At 48.1% G+C, this 17105-nt stretch overlaps 1 protein-coding gene and 1 pseudogene across 1 annotated transcript; both read right to left on the reverse strand.

Moving 5' to 3' along the window:
* Positions 1-459: 459 nt before the first annotated feature.
* KCTD14 (potassium channel tetramerization domain containing 14) lies at positions 460-9351 on the reverse strand. Its single transcript, XM_058663649.1, has 2 exons — positions 9176-9351; positions 460-1336 (listed from the first exon to the last, which is right to left on the reverse strand). Exons 1-2 carry the CDS (start codon positions 9251-9253, stop codon positions 659-661), a joined length of 756 nt encoding a protein of 251 aa, XP_058519632.1. The 5' UTR covers positions 9254-9351; the 3' UTR covers positions 460-658.
* A 4516-nt stretch (positions 9352-13867) lies between these two features.
* Positions 13868-15452, reverse strand: LOC101525526 (ribosome maturation protein SBDS-like; annotated as a pseudogene).
* Between the last annotated feature and the right edge of the window lie 1653 nt (positions 15453-17105).

The following is a 17105-nucleotide window of genomic DNA, read 5'->3' on the forward strand; positions in this document are numbered from 1 at the left end:
GTGAATCATCACATGGAAGATCTTCTTTCTGTCTCTTCTCTGTAAATCTGACTTTTCAATAAAAATAAATAAAATACAATAAATCTAAACACAAAACAAACAAACAAAAAACAATACAGAGATTAGCAGGGCCCCTCAGCAAGGATGACATGAGACGTTCCATATTTTTTGGCTATCCCCACCCTTGCAACCCTGTGTTCTCTAGCCAGGGTGGTTATTCAAACAGAGGCGATTACAACAGAGGTGGAATGTCCAACAGAGGGAACTATAACCAGAACTTCAGAGGACAACGAAACAAATGTGGCTACAAAAATCAATCTCAAGGCTTCAACCAGTGACAGCAGGATCAATTCTGGGGTCAGAAGCCGCGGAGTCAGAATTATCACCAAGCATGTCATTGAACATCCAAATAAAATGAACCGATACATATTTCTCAAAAACAAAGGTGTGTGTGGGGTGGTGCGGTTCGGGTAAAGTACACTGGGGTCAGTGGCAGTAAATGAAAAGTCCTAAAGAGGGAGATAAATATTCGGGAACAAAGCTGTAAATCATGCAGACTGTGCCATGCTGGTTTTTGAAGTTAAAGGAAGATGGCTCTTAATGCAACTTTTAATTTCACAGGCCTCACAAGAGCCCTTAACAGTCCTAGCCCTGGGAGTCACCACCATGTGAATATGAATTCAAAGGAGCAATTACGGGCCGGGTCGAGGGGGGAAGGTAGACTGGAGAAGGATGAACTCTTGAAGAAGGGGCCGTGATAAGACACCTGGTACCCCTGGTTCTGAAGGTCCATCTTCACACAGTCCATGAGATCACTCACATCCTTTTGGATCATCCCAGTTGCAAACATAACAATTGTGTCTGCCTCCTGGGTCACTGGACATTTGGCAGAATGCTGTTCAGAGAACATCACACACACCTTGATGACGGAACAGCGTTGTGCCACAGCCCTGGCACGTGCCAGGCGAACCATGAGCTCTAGGTCCTCGCGGTAGCTAGGCACTTTTAGCAGAAACTGCCGTCGAGCCACCTGTTCCCCGAAGATCTGTGGTGTGTCTTCCAGGAGCTTGATCAAGGGTTTGATCTCATAGAACTGAGCCTCACGATACACGCTGGAGATGTGCTGCGTGGGCAGCTGCCCACTGCGCAGGTAGTCTAGAATGGGTCCAAAATAGGTGCCAGGGCGATCAATGAAGAAGCAACCCTTTGCATCCCTGCAGGCTTGGGCTGAGCCAGAAAACATCTCTGCCAGCTTGGAGTCCGGGAATTTTCTCAGAGTGTCCAGAGTGGTGGTATACAACTGACCCCCGACGTTTAGCTCCACAACTTTAATGATCTGTGGACATAAGAGACAGAGTGAACCAACAGTGCCACCTCCATGGAGCTCATGACTTGTTTTCAGCCTAATTACCCAACGTACAGTTCAGGAAGGCCCATCTTATTCAACAATGTTGTGTTTGTGCTGTATAACTCCAGACAGGTGTCATTTTTAAGGAAAAAAAAAGATTTAATTTTGATATAAGAATATCTCATATTGATGCATTTTAACCATATCATTTAGGTCATAAAAAGTTAGTAGTAGAGGTTGCTATAGAAATCCCAACTGGGCGATGCTGTGGTGTCGCAGGTAAAAGGTGTCACTTATAACACCATCATCCCATATGGATGCAGGTTCTAGTCCCAACTGCTACACTTTTTTTTTTTAAGATTTATTTATTTATTACAAAGTCAGATATACAGAGAGGAGGAGAGACAGAGAGGAAGATCTTCCGTCCGATGATTCACTCCCCAAGTGACTGCAATGGCCGGTGTGTGCCGATCAGAAGCTGGGAACCAGGAACCTCTTCCGGGTCTCCCACGCGGGCGCAGGGTCCCAAAGCCTTGAGCCGTCCTTGACTGCTTTCCCAGGCCACAAACAGGGAGCTGGATGGGAAGTGGAGTGGCTGGGATTAGAACCGGCACCCATATGGGATCCCGGGGCTTTCAAGGCGAGGACTTTAGCCGCTAGGCCACGCCGCCGGGCCCAACAACTGCTCCACTTTTGATCCAGCTCCCTGCTAATGTGCTTGGGAAAGCAACCAATATCCCATATCAGAGTAACAGTTTGAGTCCCAGCGATTCCACTTTAGATCCAACTGCCTGATAATGCACCTAGGAAGACAGCAGAAGATGACCAACTACTTGGGCCCTGCCACACATGTAGAACAATCCAGCCCTGGCTGTTGCAGCCATTTGCAGAACCAAAGGATGAAAGTTCTCTCTCTCTCTCTGCATATGCTTGGATGTCCATTTATGTCACTCTTGTCTTTCAGATACATGAATTAAAAGGTCTAGGGGCTGGCAATGTGGCACAGTAAGTTAAGCCACTTCTTGCAACACTGACATTCTATGTTTGAGACACAACTGTTCAACTTTTTATCCAGATCCTTACTAATGCACCTGGGAAAACAGCAGAGGATGAGCCAAGTACTTGGGTCCCTGCACCCATGTAAGAGACCCCAAAGAAGCTCTGCGTTCTTGCCTTTAGTCCCTGGCTACTGCAGGCATTTGGAGAGTGAACAAGTGGACGGAAGATTGATTTCTCTCTTCTCTCTAACTACAATTTTTAAACATATATAAGTATATATATATATATTTTTTAAAGATTTTATTTTTTTTATTGGAAAGCCGGATATACACACAGGAGGAGAGACAGAGAGGAAGATCTTCCATCTGATGTTTCACTCCCCAAGTGAGCCGCAACGGGCCAGTGTGCGCCGATCCGATGCCGGGAACCAGGAACCTCTTCTGGGTCTCCCACGCAGGTGCAGGGTCCCAAAGCTTTGGGCCGTCCTCGACTGCTTTCCCAGGCCACAAGCAGGGAGCTGGATGGGAAGTGGAGCTGCCGGGATTAGAACCAGCGCCCATATGGGATCCCGGGGCGTTCAAGGCGAGGACTTTAGCCGCTAGGCCACGCCGCCAGGCCCTATATATTTTTTTAAAGAAAGCTTTCTGATTAGAAGCTGACATGCTCTTGATGTATTAAAAACTGGAATTTGGAGTAGGTGTTTGATGTCGGGCAGCTTGCATTGCCTGCTGTGCTGCCTAGGTTGAGTGCTGGCTCTGCTCCTTGCTCAGCCTTTCTACTAACGCATACTCTGGGAGGCAGGAGGTGCCGGCTCCAGCAGCTGAGTCACTGCTACCCTGGGGGGAGACCTAAACTGAGCTCCTAGCTCCCAGCTCCAGCCTGGCCCCACTGTGGCTCTAGTGGGCATCTGGGAACTAAACTAGCAGACAGAAGCTCCCTTTTTTCTCCAGGTGTGTCTTTGCCCCTAGAATAAAATATATGAATTTAAAAACCTGTTTTCATTGGAAAATAGCTGTTTTTCTTTTCTTTTTTTTTTAAAGATTATTTATTTTTTTATTGGAAGGGCCCATCTACAGAGAAGAGAGACAGAGAAAGATCTTCCATCTGCTGGTTCACTCCCAAAGTGGCCGCAATGGCCAGAGCAGAACCAATCTGAAGCCAAGAGCTTCTGCTGGGTCTTCCACACAGGTGCAGGGTCCCAAGGCTTTTGGCCGTGCTTGACTGCTTTCCCAGGCCACAAGCAGGGAAGTGAAATAGCTGGGACACAAACTGGTGACCATATAAGATCCTGGCACCTGAAGGGGGAGGATTAACTAATCGAGCTATTGCACTGGGCCCTAGATATTCTTCAAAATATGGGTCAATGGGGCTTAAATAATAAAAGGAATGTTTGGTAATGAAAATGTGGTAACTTTAGCTTGGTAAACTGTAAAGAAGAGTGCAAATGTAAGTTAATTTTAGCATTTCAACAAATTTTCATGCCAGACCCTGGGCTGCCCACTACAGATCCCAGTAAGATTAGTGTGCTGTGCCCACTGGTCAATTAGTGAGGCTCACAGAAACAGATAGTAAATTGGGCAGCATTTGGAGAAAACAAAGTGCTACTACACAGACCCATCAAAAATACCAAAGATCATAAAAGGTGTGTCACACAGGAAGTATGTACCAACTTCTTCAGCAACTTACAAAGATACCTGCATGTCTATTTCATTGGAAACCTGGGATACAACCAGGACATATTCTTGCCCTCAGTCTAGCAACCATGTTGTAGTTGCTTTACTAAAAGAAATTTTCTTCTGATTTATTTCTAAAGATTTATTTATTTACTTGAAAGGCAGTTATAAAGCTAAAAAGAAAATACATTAGAAGAAAAATGAATAAAAGTCAGTTTCAAAAACAGGGGGAGAGACAGACAGACAGATCTCCCGTCCACAGGCTCACGCCCCAGATGGCCATAACACCAGGGCTTGACCAAGCTGAAGAAAGGAGCCAGGAATTCCACCCAGATCTCACGTGGATAAAGGGACCCAAGTACTTGGGCCATTTCCCACCACATTCCCAGGTGTGTTAGCAGGGAACTGGATCAAAAGTGGAACAGCCAGGACTCAAAGGAGTACTGATCTGGTATGCCAGCACTGCAGGTGGTGGCTTAACCTGATGTACCCCAAAGATTTATATTAATTTATTTGAAAGAGAATTGTAGAGCGAGAGCATGAGTGAGAGGTATTTTCATTTTCTACATCCAAAATAGGCACAAAGCTGGGGCTGGGCCAGGTCAAAGTTAGGTTCCTTGAACTTCATCAGAGTGTGCTACCTGGATGGCAGGGGTCTGAGTATTTGGGTCATCTTCTGATGCTTTCCCAGGATACACCAGCAGGAAGCTGGTTCAGAAACAGATGCACTGGGACTCAAAGCAGCACTAGTGACATGATATGCCAGAATTGCAGACAGTGGTTTAACTCACTACAGGATAATCCTGGCCTCATGTGCAGTGCTTTAAATACATTGCCCAACTTAATCTTCACCTCTATGTAGAATAGGTTAGATCCTGATTGCTTGGGAGAAGAAAGTGAAACTAAAGGCAGTGAAGTAGCATGCCTAAGATCTACCAGCTATTAAGGAAGCTTGTCAGGACTTGAATGTAGGTCCTTCTACTCCAAAGCTCAAGCCTCAGGTCATTGCATAAACTACCTCCAGCTTTCCAATGCTTCCACTGCGCATAAGCATTTGATGCAGCCGGTAGGATGCCTCTTGGGAAGCCCACATCTCATGTGGGAAGGCCTAGGCTTGAGTCCCAGCTCTGCTCTCGAGTCCAGCTTTCTACTAATACACACCCTAAATGGCAGCAGATGATTGCTCAGGTGGCTTAGTGGCTGACCCTACCACCCAGACTGGGTTTAAGACTCCTGGCATCAGCCTAGCCCTGCCCCAGATACTGGGAAGTAAACCAGTTGATGGGAGACCTCTGTCTGCCTTTCAAATAAACAAGATTAAATACATAAAAACACCTACTCTCCATTTCCTGAGTGATTCATTCAACAAAATGTACCAACAGTGTATTCCATGCAAGCCTTGAGCTAAACAGGTGAAGGGGCCCCAGAGTTCATGGAGCTCCCAGGGAAGAGGAAGACAAACAGCTTGATTCCATAGGTGGCAAGATGTAAAAGTGGCCGGACCTTCCCGTGGATGTGTGCTGCAGGCTGTGAGGAGTTGGCCAGGGGTGTGACGGCTGCTACGGCACAGGACAAGTGCAAACTCTGCCACAAGTCACTGAAGAGCAAGGGATTGTGTCAGAGCTCCAGAATGTCCCTCAGCCTGACTGAAGAGAGCCCTCACTCTGCACTGAACCCCAACCTTAAGATTAATGTACCGGAATGAAGAATGCCAAAGGCAACCAAACTGCTGAGACTGGAGTTGCCATGGCAACAGCTCCTCTGGAGAACACTTCCACCAAGAAGGGTCAAGGCCGAGGACAGGACACTTCTGACAGCAGTCAAATAATATAGCTGAGAAAAAAATAAAGCCCAGAATCGATGGTCTCTTCTTTCTCCCTTTCATCTCAAGGACCCAGGGCAGGGCTGTTTGGTTAACTCTGAGGTCATCTTCGTAAAGTGGGAAGTTCAGTGTGAGTGTGCAGATGTTAACCCTTAAATGAACCAGTGTACACCACCACTGACAGCTCACAGGCCCTCTGAGTGTACCTACAGAACACAGGTGAGGAGAGTACAGAGACAAGAGTGACACAGCTGAGAGGGTGATGAGGCAGAGCTGGGGTCAGACTCCTACCAGTCCGACTCCAACACCACGTGCACACACCACCCCTCTACCACCCACCACTGCCATTAGTTAGCTTTGAGCAGTGCACTTTCCTGCTCTGGGCTTAAGCTCAATTCATTTATGAAATTAGGGGATGAGGGGAAAGGCAAAATAGACCAAGAGAACTCTAAATCACTCCAGCTCCGAAAGTGTAATGAATGCAATCACTTCAAGTTTGCTTCTGAAACTGGTTTCCAGATGCTTCTGCAACTAGCTTTCTGGAACCCACATTGTAGCACAGTGGGTTAGGTTGCTACCTACACCCCCGACACTGGCCTCCCAGTCCAAATCTTGGATCCTCCATCTGAAATCCAGCAGAAGATGGCTTGAATACTTGGGGTCATGACTATAGCCTGGTTCAGCCCTTGCCGTGGCAGTCATTTGGGGAATGAGCTAGCAGAGACGTAATCTGTCTGTCTCTCCCTCTCTCTGTAACTTTGCCTTTCAAATAGATGCTAAAAAAAAGAACAAGAGAAAGAGGAGAGACAGATCTTCCATCCGCTGGTTTACTCCTCAGATGGCCATGACAGCCAGGAGCTTCTTTCAGGTTTCCCACTTGAGTGGCAGGAACAAAAACACTTAGGCCATCTTTTACTGCTTTCCCAGGCCACATGCAGGGAGCTGGGTGAGAGCTGGAACAGCCAGGATATGAACCAGCACCTACATGAGATCCTGGTGCTTGAAGGAGGGGGATTAACAATCAAACCATTGCCCCAGACCCCTGATAAAAATAAATCTTAAAAAACAAACATACCAGGGGCCGGGCGCAGTGGCCTAGCCCACTGGCTCCTGGCCAAACAAATAAAAAAACTAAGCCAACCTACCTTTCTGCACTGGCATCTTCAGCCCTTTATCAAACAAGACTTCAGCTCTGCTCTCAAACTTCTAAATCCTGTCCCTCTTTTCCTTCCTTTTCTTCCCACCATAAACGCCCAATCTCTTAGCAAATAGTAGCCCTCTCATCTCTTTTGAGAATATTGTAAATGTGTTTGTAGCAGACAGACTTATCCACACCTCTTTCCTACCCTTACTTCTGGCCCCCTACTCAAAGCATTCCTGAGTGGGAATGTCCCGTGGGTAGGGGATGGGGAAGGTGTGGCCTTCAGGAGCTTCTGCTGGGTACCAGGCTAGTACCAACTACAAGGATGAAGCAGGTCCTATTCTCACTCAGTTGTCTATGGCTCCCTACACACCCCCCAAACATTCATACAGGTCTTCAGGCCACCCTCTGGTGAGCTGACGGAAGGACAGCTCCATTCAGATAAGCCAATCTCCCTCAAGACCTCTCTGCAACCCACAATCCTCGCTGTCTCAGTCATCATGCATGCTGCTGTCCCCGCTCAGCCTACACACACGCACATGCATACATACACCAGCTGTCCCTGGTGCGCACACACACACATACACACACACACACCAGCTGTCTCTAGACACACACACAGCTGTCCCTACACACACACTCACACATACACACACACAACCCCTGCTGTCCCTAGACACACACACACCAGCTGTCCATGGCACACACATACACCAGCTGTCCCTACACACACACTCACACATGCACACAACCCGTGCTGTCCCTAGAAACACACACACACCAGCTATCCCTAGACACACACACAGAGTCATCATATCTGACCAATTTTATTTGCCTGGTGGGTTCCACAGCTCACTATTCCCTCTCAGTGACCTCGCAGAAAGATCCAGAGAAACTGTTCTGATCCCTAACTTGGTCGCCTTCCAGATTAGCCCTAAACTCCTTACTCAAGTTTACAAGGCCCTCTAGTGATCAACCGCCAGAACTACCTGCTGCTCCCCTTCCCCCATCAGAGCAGGCTGGATCCCGGTGAAAATGAGTCTGCTGGTTCAACAGTGTCTCCATTAACTTACTAGAAGAGCTGAGCAGGACAGTGGGGTCGCCCACAGCGGTCTGCAGCAGAGAAGGCACACACTGATTAACAGGAGCTCACGGAAATCTGATAGAGGTCAACCTTCCCCTACCTGGAGCTCACCGCAGGCTCCCTGCAGTAGCTTGCCTGGCAATCCATTCAGTCACTTAACCCAGCACCTTAGAGTACCCAAGCACCCCGAGGTAACTCAGTCAGAGGCCACTGTTGTGGTGTAATGGTCAGCCGCAGGTTGCCAAGTCAGCCTCCCGTATGAGAGCTCAGGTTTGAATCCCTGCCACTGGGGATTTAATCCAGCTCCTTGCCAATGCACCTGGGAGAGCAGCAGAAGATGGTCTACGTATTTGGGCACTTGACACTCATGTGGGAGTGAACCAAAGGATTCAAGATCTTTAACTCTGCCTTTCAAATAAATAAACTTAAAAAAAAAAAAAAAAGGCTTTGTCACTAACAAAAACGCCATTACTACAGCCCTAGTGGAAACAGCCACATGTTCTTGAGCGCTGGATCTGCTTTCCCTCCCTCCAAGCCTTCAGGATTACTGAGATCGGGAGAAATTAGAGCTGTCCGTTCCTGGAGCGCGCCCAGCCTTTTTAGATCCTCCCCTTGCCCAAACCCAGGGGTGGGAAGGTGGGGGCAAGTGAGCAGCAAGACAGGATCCAGACCAGGGACAGGGCAGCGAGAGGATGGACAGGGTATGAGGCGGGAGCGAGGTGGGGGACGGGGTGGACTGGCTAGACAAGGAGGGGGCGGCTCAGAGAAAAGCCATGGATTTCACCAAGCCAGAGGAGTGAGAGCGGAAGCACAGAGAGGCAGTACAATAAACACAGAGTGGAGAGGAAGACGAAGAACAGGCAAGGAAAAGGGCCTAGAGGACAGGAAGGTCGTGCAGAGACACAGCATGACCGGATCCCGACAGGCGGGTGGCCACCGCTTCGGGGACAGACTGCGCCGCGTCAGTTAGAGGGAACGCGACGCTGCGCACCCGTGGCGAAAGGCGCGCCCCGGGGACAGAGAGAGGCAAGAGACCCTAGAAGGCAGCAAAGGAAGACCCTGCGTCGGAGGAGGGGGACTGCGCCATGCCGCCCGCCCGCGCACTCACGTTCTGCCCGTTCGTCCGGGTTGGTGGCGCCGGGGATTTGGAGGCTGGGGGCCTGGGCCCCGAGCAGAGGCTCATCATGTCCTACACGTCGCTACCTAGCTGCGGCGCAGCCTGCCACGTGCGGCTCCCTGGGGCCAGCGGAAGTGCCCCTGGCCCCGCCCCGGGGTGGGGGCAGGCTGGGCACCGTAAGGTTGGTACAGGAAGTTGACAATGACAACCAGAGACCACCGAAACTGCATTACCGGGGAGAGGGGGTAGGTAGTGGAGGGGAGGGGAGCAGGAACTTGGAACACCCATTTTAGAGACAGGAAAGTGAGGTTCCAGGCGGCTGGCCGGTGTGGGCTGTTTATCCACCTTTGGTCTCAGGCTGGGAGTGCATTACTGCTGTGATGCAAACAGCTAGAAACTTGTTTTGTGCTGTGAAATAACCCCGGGAAGCTGCCGGCTGACCTAGCTGTGAAGTTGAAACAGCTCACATCCCACTCCAGAGTGCCTGGAGTCCAGCATCCTCCTGGAGCAGACCCCAGGGACAAAGTTACGGCCCACTTGGTTGGGTCCCTGCCACCCACTGGGGAGACCTGGACTGCCTTGGAAGTCCCAGCCTCAGGATGTTAGAGGAGTGAACTGGCCAGTCTGAGGTCTCTTATTCTCTGCCTCTCAAATCATCTTTTTTTGAAAATTTGAGGGTTTTTAAATCTTAACGCTTATTTATTCTTACTGGAAAGGCAGAGTTATGGACAGAGGAGAAAGATTTTCCATCTGCTGTTGTACTCCCCACATGGCCTCAACAGCCAGAGATGGGCCAGTCCAAAGCCAGAAGCTTCTTCCAGGCCTCCTTCATGGGTGTAGGGGCCCAAGAACTTGGGCCATCTTTTGTTGCTTTCCCAAGCTATAAGCAGGGAGGGGAATCAAAAGTAAGCAGTGGGACACAAACTGGTCTGCATATGGGATGCTGACTGCAGACAGAGGCTTAGCCTACTATACCACTTCCTTGCCCCTCAAATAATCTTTCAAAAGGCTCTCTTTGTTAAAATTAATTAATTAATAACTCGGCTGTGGGCATTTACCTTAGTGGTTGCAGATACCAGCTTCCCACATTGGAGTACCCAGGTTCAGTTCTGGGCTCCAGTTTCCTGCCAGTGCAGCACCTCGGAGGCAGTGCTGATGGCTCCAGTAACTAGGTTCCTCCCACCCACATAGGTGACATGGATTGTGTTCCTGGCTTCTGCCTGGCCTCTGGCCCAGCCCAGCTCACTACAGGCATTTGAGAAAAGCACTGGCAGGTGTGAGTGCTCAATATCTCTTCAATAAATCAAAACTTTGTAGATGTATACACACATAGATGTGTATACCATAAACAAGAGATGCATAACTCCCCACTTTTTTTTTTAGAGCACTTTTAAAAAAAGATTTATTTTATTTTTATTGGAAAGTTAGATACACAGAGAGGAGAACAGAGAGAAAGATCCTCCGTCCAATGATTCACTCCCCAAGCAGCCACAACAGCCGGAACTGAGCCAATCCAAAGCCAGTAGCCCTGAGCCAAGAGCCACCTCTGGATCTCCCATGTGGGTGCAGGGCCCCAAGACCTTGGGCCATTCTTGACTGCTTTCCCAGGCCACAAGCAGGGAGCAGGCTGGGAAACAGGACAGCCAAGGTTAGAACCAGTGCCTATATGTGATCCTGGTGTGTGCAAGGTGAGGACATTAGCTGTAGGGCTACCGTGCTGGGCCCAACTCCCCACTCTTTAAATATGGGATATGACTAGTGGATTGTTTATAAGACTACAATATGGGAAGTGGAGGGAGGGAAGAGAGATAATGCCATAGTGTTGGAACTGATGACGACTACAGCTCAAGGCAACATCAGTTGCTATAAATTATGAAGATAGTGTTGTTGAGCATTTCACAGGAAAGCACGAAGGCCACCTCAGTGCTTGTCTCACACGAAAGAAGAATTTTCATGCAGACAATTTCAGTAAACCAAACAAGATTTAATTAATTAATTTATTTACTTATTGAAATTGTGTGGAAAATTTGTTTTACTTAGGATGGCTGGATTATTTGATAAGTGTATATTTTTTATTTACTATATATATATTTTAAAGATTTACTTATTTTTATTGCAAAGTCAGATATACAGAGAGGAGGCGAGACAGAGAAGAAGCTCTTCTGTCTGATGATTCCCCAAGTGACTGAACGGCAGGAGCTGAACCAATCTGAAGCTAAGAGCCAGGAGCTTCCTCCAGGTCTCCCATGCGGGTGCAGGGTCCCATGGCTTTGGGCCATCCTTGACTGCTTTCCCAGGCCACAAGCAGGGAGCTGGATGAGAAGTGGAGAGGCCAGGATTAGAACCGGCACCCATATGGGATCTGGGCGCGTTCAAGGTGAGGACTTTAGCCACTAGCCCACCGCGCTGGGCCCTAACAAGATTTATTAATGATGGAAACCTGCAACTGCAAGAGGGGAGCTGTCAAGAAAGACTGAAGACAATGGTGGAAATGGTGCTTTTTAAGCATAATTTTGGGAGAGGAAAAATAAAACTAGGGCCCTCACAGAAGCATCCTATAACTGACCAGTACTCCACAAACTACCAAGGTCATCAGGAACACACACGCAAAAAAAAAAAAAAAAAAAAATCTGAGAAATTGTCCTAGGCAAGAGCAGACTAAGAAAACAAAATGACTAATTATTTAATATCCTGAATGAGGTTCTAGACCAGAAAATGGACATTAAGCAACACTTTAAAATTATGAATAAACTATTGATTTTAGTTAATGATGCACCAATACTGGTTGATTGATAAGCTTAGCAAATGATCTACACTAAAATACGCCTCTCTCTGTCCTTATCACTCTGTCTTTCAAAATGCAAATCTTGAATAATTACTCGGAAAACTTAACTGTGGGTATATGGGAGGTTGCTGTACTATCTTCTCAGTATCTGTAAATCTGAAACTGTGCAAAAATAAATTTTTAAAAGATTTATCTATTTATTGTCTTTCAAATGAAAATAAGTATATCCTAAAAAATAAAGAATGACAGATTTATCTATTTTAAAGATAGAGTGGTTCTGAGAGAGATGGAGAGAGAGAGTCTTCCATTCTTCCATCCAGATGGCCACAACAGCTGAGGCTGGGCCAGCCTGAAGCCAGGAACCAGGAGCTCCGTTCTGGTCTCCCATGGAGGTGGCAGGGCAATCCTCTGCTGCCTTCCCAGGTACACTGGCAGAGAGGTGAACGGGAAGCAGAGCAGCTGGGACTGAATGGGTTCCTGGTTTGGGCCTGGTTGTTGTGGCCATTTGGGGTGTGAAACAGCAGATGAAAGATCAGTCTCTGTGTAAACCTTACCTTACAAACCAATAAGATAAATATATATTTTAAAAGATTTATTTATTTTTATTTGAAAGGCAGATTACAGAGAGAAGGAAAGACACAGAGAAAAAGATCTTCCATCCATTCCCCCAATGACACAATGTCTGGATCTAAGCGAATCCGAAGCCAAGAGCCAAAAGCTTCTCTGGGTCTCCCACATGGGTGCAGTGGCCCAAGAACAAATTAATATTTTTTAAATAAATAAAACAGGCTTAATTGAATGCTTTCAAAATAAAAACAAATACTTCTACATGGTTCTAGTTATATGAAGCATATAAGTAATAGACTTCATAGAAAAAGATAATACAGTGGTTGTTACTGGGGCTGAAGAGATAGGGAAAGAAGGAATTGTTATTGGGTGGGTACAGAGTTTCAAATGGCAAGATGAGAAAATTCTAGAACTCTCCACAGTGCTAAAAACACAATACTCTTGAACTCTATACTTGAAAATGTTGAGACAGTAATTTTTATACTCTTTTAAAAAAAATCTTTTTTTTTGAAAGGCAGATTCACAGAGAGGAGGAGAGATTAAAAAAAAAAGTCTTCCATCCACTGGTTCACTCCCTACATGGCCACAACAACCAGAGCTGATGTGAAGTCAGGAGCCTCTTCTGTGTCTCTCACATAGGTACAGGGTCCCAAGGACTTAGGTCGTCCTCCACTGCTTTCTCAGGCCATAAACAGAGAGCTGGATGGGAAGTGGATCAGTCAAGACACGAACTAGCATTCATATGGGATGACTGTGCTGGCTGGCAGAGGATTAGCTTGTTGAGCCACTATGCCTGCCCAAGATAGCAATTTTTGTAGTTTTTCCTAATCACAAAAAGAAAGAGAGAGAGAAAGGGAGGAAGAAAGGAAAGAAGGAAGGAAAGAAAGAAAATGGTGAATCTTAGCTATAAACTCAGGATAATGAACTAATGATTCAGAAACCTAGGAAAAAATATGAATAGTTGCCCCAACCATAGGCAACTGCCTAGGTTACGTTGTACTAGGCAAGTGGGCCTGGTTAATGTCAAATTTGTGTAAACTATACCAGTGTCCAGCATAGTTGCCTATTCTATGCTTTTTTTTTAAGAATTAGAAATAAATGACTTTATTTATTACCAATAATAAATCTGAGTTGTGGCAGCATATTTGAGGAAAATTATATAAATTCTGTAGTCATTATATATCTTTTCATATACTCAGGAAGCCACCACCCAGTTTATACATTAGAACACAATATAGCTACCCCTACACACGTAGATTTCATTACACAGAAATTAAGACATTAGTTAGTTTTTTTAAAGCAAATTCTCTGTTCCAGAGATACATCCCCCCCAAAAAACTCTTTTTAATACAAAATTTCATGTTTTTATCCGCAAAAATGGCCTCACATCACTTTCATTTGGCAAGTTAAAAAGAAATGAGTGAGCAACAAAATGTTCCTCTGGACTCTGTATTTTGGGCTTTTCATTTTTGCCCAAATCCTGATTTATAATTAAAACGAAATCACTCTCTTATTCCTAGACTTGAATTGTAGTCTTTTTGTGCACACCAAATGGAAAACATCAAACACTGTGGTCGACGAGGTTTTGGCAGATCAGAAATAAGACAGTGCTACTGGAAGCGAGAACAGGATGATTTACAGTTCAGGAGACTGATGTCATTCAAATTTCTCGTTGCCTTCTTCCACGACTTTGAGATTGAGCACCTCCAAGGAACCTCTGCCTTTGGCTTCCTTCTTTATGAGCTCATCGATTTCTAGGAAGCAGCGGGGTCAATGAGGCACACCATTTCCAGCTGCTGACAGCAGTCCTCACTTGCCACGACCTTGCGGAGCTGCTTGAGCTTTTGCTTCAGCGTGTAGCCCTCATTCACCAGGAGGATTAACCGCAGTCTCACGTGGGAGCGCTCTATCCTCATTTTCTCCCTCAGCTGCTTGATCACTTCCAAAGCCGCTGTTTCGTGCTCTTGTTGGTTTTGACCGAATAGTGGATGTCCTTCACGGCTCTCTCTATGAGAATAACGGTGTATGGTCTCTTTGTTTCAGGGTTCACACATGTGTCGGCTACAATCGTTGCAATGTCCCTAAACATCTGCTCCAGCTGTGTGTGTCTCTCCTTATCTGACACCTGAAGTTCTCCTTTCGTCAAATCTGTTTAGTCAAAATCTGTTTCAGTTTGGTCGTGGGCCCCAAACGCGCAGATGAGGTCATCCTTCTTTGCAACCTGACCCTTCGAGAGACGTTCACAAATACCCAGTGTGTCTGCAGAACTTCATCGAGGTCTTTCTCCCGGTCCGCCAGCCGACCACCTTGTTATTGTAGCAGGCGATCTCGAAGCGCTTGCTCGCATGCTCCATGCGCACCACGGTCACATTGGTCAGGCGGATCTGGTTGATGGGAGTGAAGATGGACAGGGTGGCGGCCTAACGCACGCCGCACCCAGCCTTGGTGGTCCCTGCTCCTCGCGGTAACGCCCCCGTGGCGCCGTAGCCGCCTCGGAATGCACTTCACTGTGCGCCCCTCGCACCCGCCATCTAACCCCCTCCCCCGCCTTTTTTTAAAGCTATGTGAGGGGTAGATATCTGGGCACCAGCAGACAGGGTCTGGGGATCCGCACGAAGCATAAGGGCTGCACATCGCCAGAGGACCAAGCTTGGGGAGCTGCATGCTAGTGGGCATGGGGGCTGTGGATTGCCTAGGGAAGCAGGTCTAGAAATGTCTGGGAGGGAGAACTGCTGAGTGAGAACGTGACAGGGGCAGAGAGTGGGCCACGTTAGGCCGGGTCATGATACTAACCAGCACGTCAGAGGACTGGGTCTGGGAGCAGATTTTGTGGGGGATCATGAGTTCAACCTGTGGGACTGCCATATCATTTGGTTTTTTCGAAGGCAGGGGATGGTAATGGGCTGAACTAGGCATGACCATCAAATTCACCAAAACTCATGGGCATTGGGATTGGGCACAGGCCAGACTTGTCCAAGTTGTAGCATTCGTAGTGCACCCAAGAATTGGGTGAGGAGTAGACCAGGCTGCAACATCCACCAGCATACACACAAAGGTTGAGACTGGGGGCAAACTGTGCCAGGTAAGGGCCTAGTACCTGCTGGCACACATGAGATCTGGGTCTGGGAGTGGCCTGGTGGGGGAACTTGCAAAACTCCCCTGATAGGCTGTCACTCCTGCTGATGGGCACATGAGTCAGGGCTTGGTGTTGGTCAGACAGGGCAGGGCTGCTTCAGTTGTTGGCAGGTGTATGGGTTGGTTCTGTGGGGTGGGACTGGTCAGGGCCAGGCCAAACCATAGCAAACTGGCATGCATGGGAGCCACAATGAGGTGCAGCCCATGCGGGGCTAGGCTAGGCTATCACACCTACCACTTTGCATGAAAGTCAGGGATGGGTGCAGGCTGGGCAGAGCTAGGCTGCAGCACCCACCAACAAGAGTTGGGATGGAGGTGGGCCAGGCCAGGTCAGACTGTAGTATCTAATGGCAAAAGCCAAGCCGGGTGCTGGGTTATGCTGAGCTAGGTTGGAGCAACCACCAGCACATGGAAGATCTGCGGTTGGGAACAGGCCTAGTCGGAGCTAAGGGGATGCTGGACTGTGGTTCCCACTGGTGCGCGCAAGAGCCAGAATGGGGGGTGGTGACCCGGGTTGAACATGGCTGAAGCATGGGTGTGAACTGGGTCTGGGCTCCAGCACCCACTGGTGCTCACAAGAGGCTGTGTAAGTGTAGGACAGGCTAGGCTAAGTCTCTGCACCCACTGAACCACACAAGAGCTGGGTCTAGGGGAGGACCAGACAGGGCAGGGCTGTAGCACCCAATAATAACTGGAATGGGTGTGGGCTGGTCTGGCAAAGCCATCATACCTGCCAGGACAGGGGGTGAGCCAAGTCAGGCTAGGCCAAGGACCCACTGATGTGCACGAGATCTGCCACTGGGAAGTGACCTAATAGAGGACTTCCGGGAACTCCCCTGTCAAGACACAGTCCCTGCAGCTGAGCGCAAGAACCAAGGTACGGAGCAGCTCAGACCAGGCCAGGTTATAGTACCTACGGCATATGTGTGGGTCAGATCTGGGGGTAGTCAAGGCTGGGCCAGTACACAACACCCACTAGCAAATGTGAGAACCAAGATGGGGTGCAGGACGAGCCAGGTTGGAACACAACACCAGCCAGTTCACATTAGGGGACTAAGGGTTGGCTGGGATGGGTAAGGCTGTAGCACCCACTGGTGAATGCCAAGATGAGGCAAGCCATGCCAGTCTGGGCCACAAATCCCACCAGCACACGTAAGACCCAGAATGAGAAATAAGCCAAGCAGGGGAACTGCAAGGACTCCCCTGCTGTGCCATTGCTCCCACTGGTGAGCATGAGAACTGGGATTGGGATGGAGGCAGACCAGGCTGGGCAGGGCTACAAAGCCCATTGGCCTGCGTGTGAGCTGATAAGGGGGAGAGCCAGGCTGTGCTACGTGACTGTACGCACCGGTGCATTGAGCCAGAGTAAGTGCAAGCTGGTTGGGCTTTGCCACAGCACTGGCTAGCAGACAAGTGGTGGGACTAGGGGTAAGT

Source organism: Ochotona princeps, chromosome 4 (assembly GCF_030435755.1).
Source record: "Ochotona princeps isolate mOchPri1 chromosome 4, mOchPri1.hap1, whole genome shotgun sequence".
NCBI lineage: Eukaryota > Metazoa > Chordata > Mammalia > Lagomorpha > Ochotonidae > Ochotona > Ochotona princeps.

Coding starts and splice junctions, on each gene's coding strand:
- KCTD14 (XM_058663649.1), bottom strand. CDS start 9,253: ATGATGAGCCTCTGCTCGGGGCCCAGGCCCCCAGCCTCCAAATCCCCG. Junction 1,337..9,175: donor CCCGGACGAACGGGCAGAAC/GTGAGTGCGCGG, acceptor TTATGTCCACAG/ATCATTAAAGTTGTGGAGCT.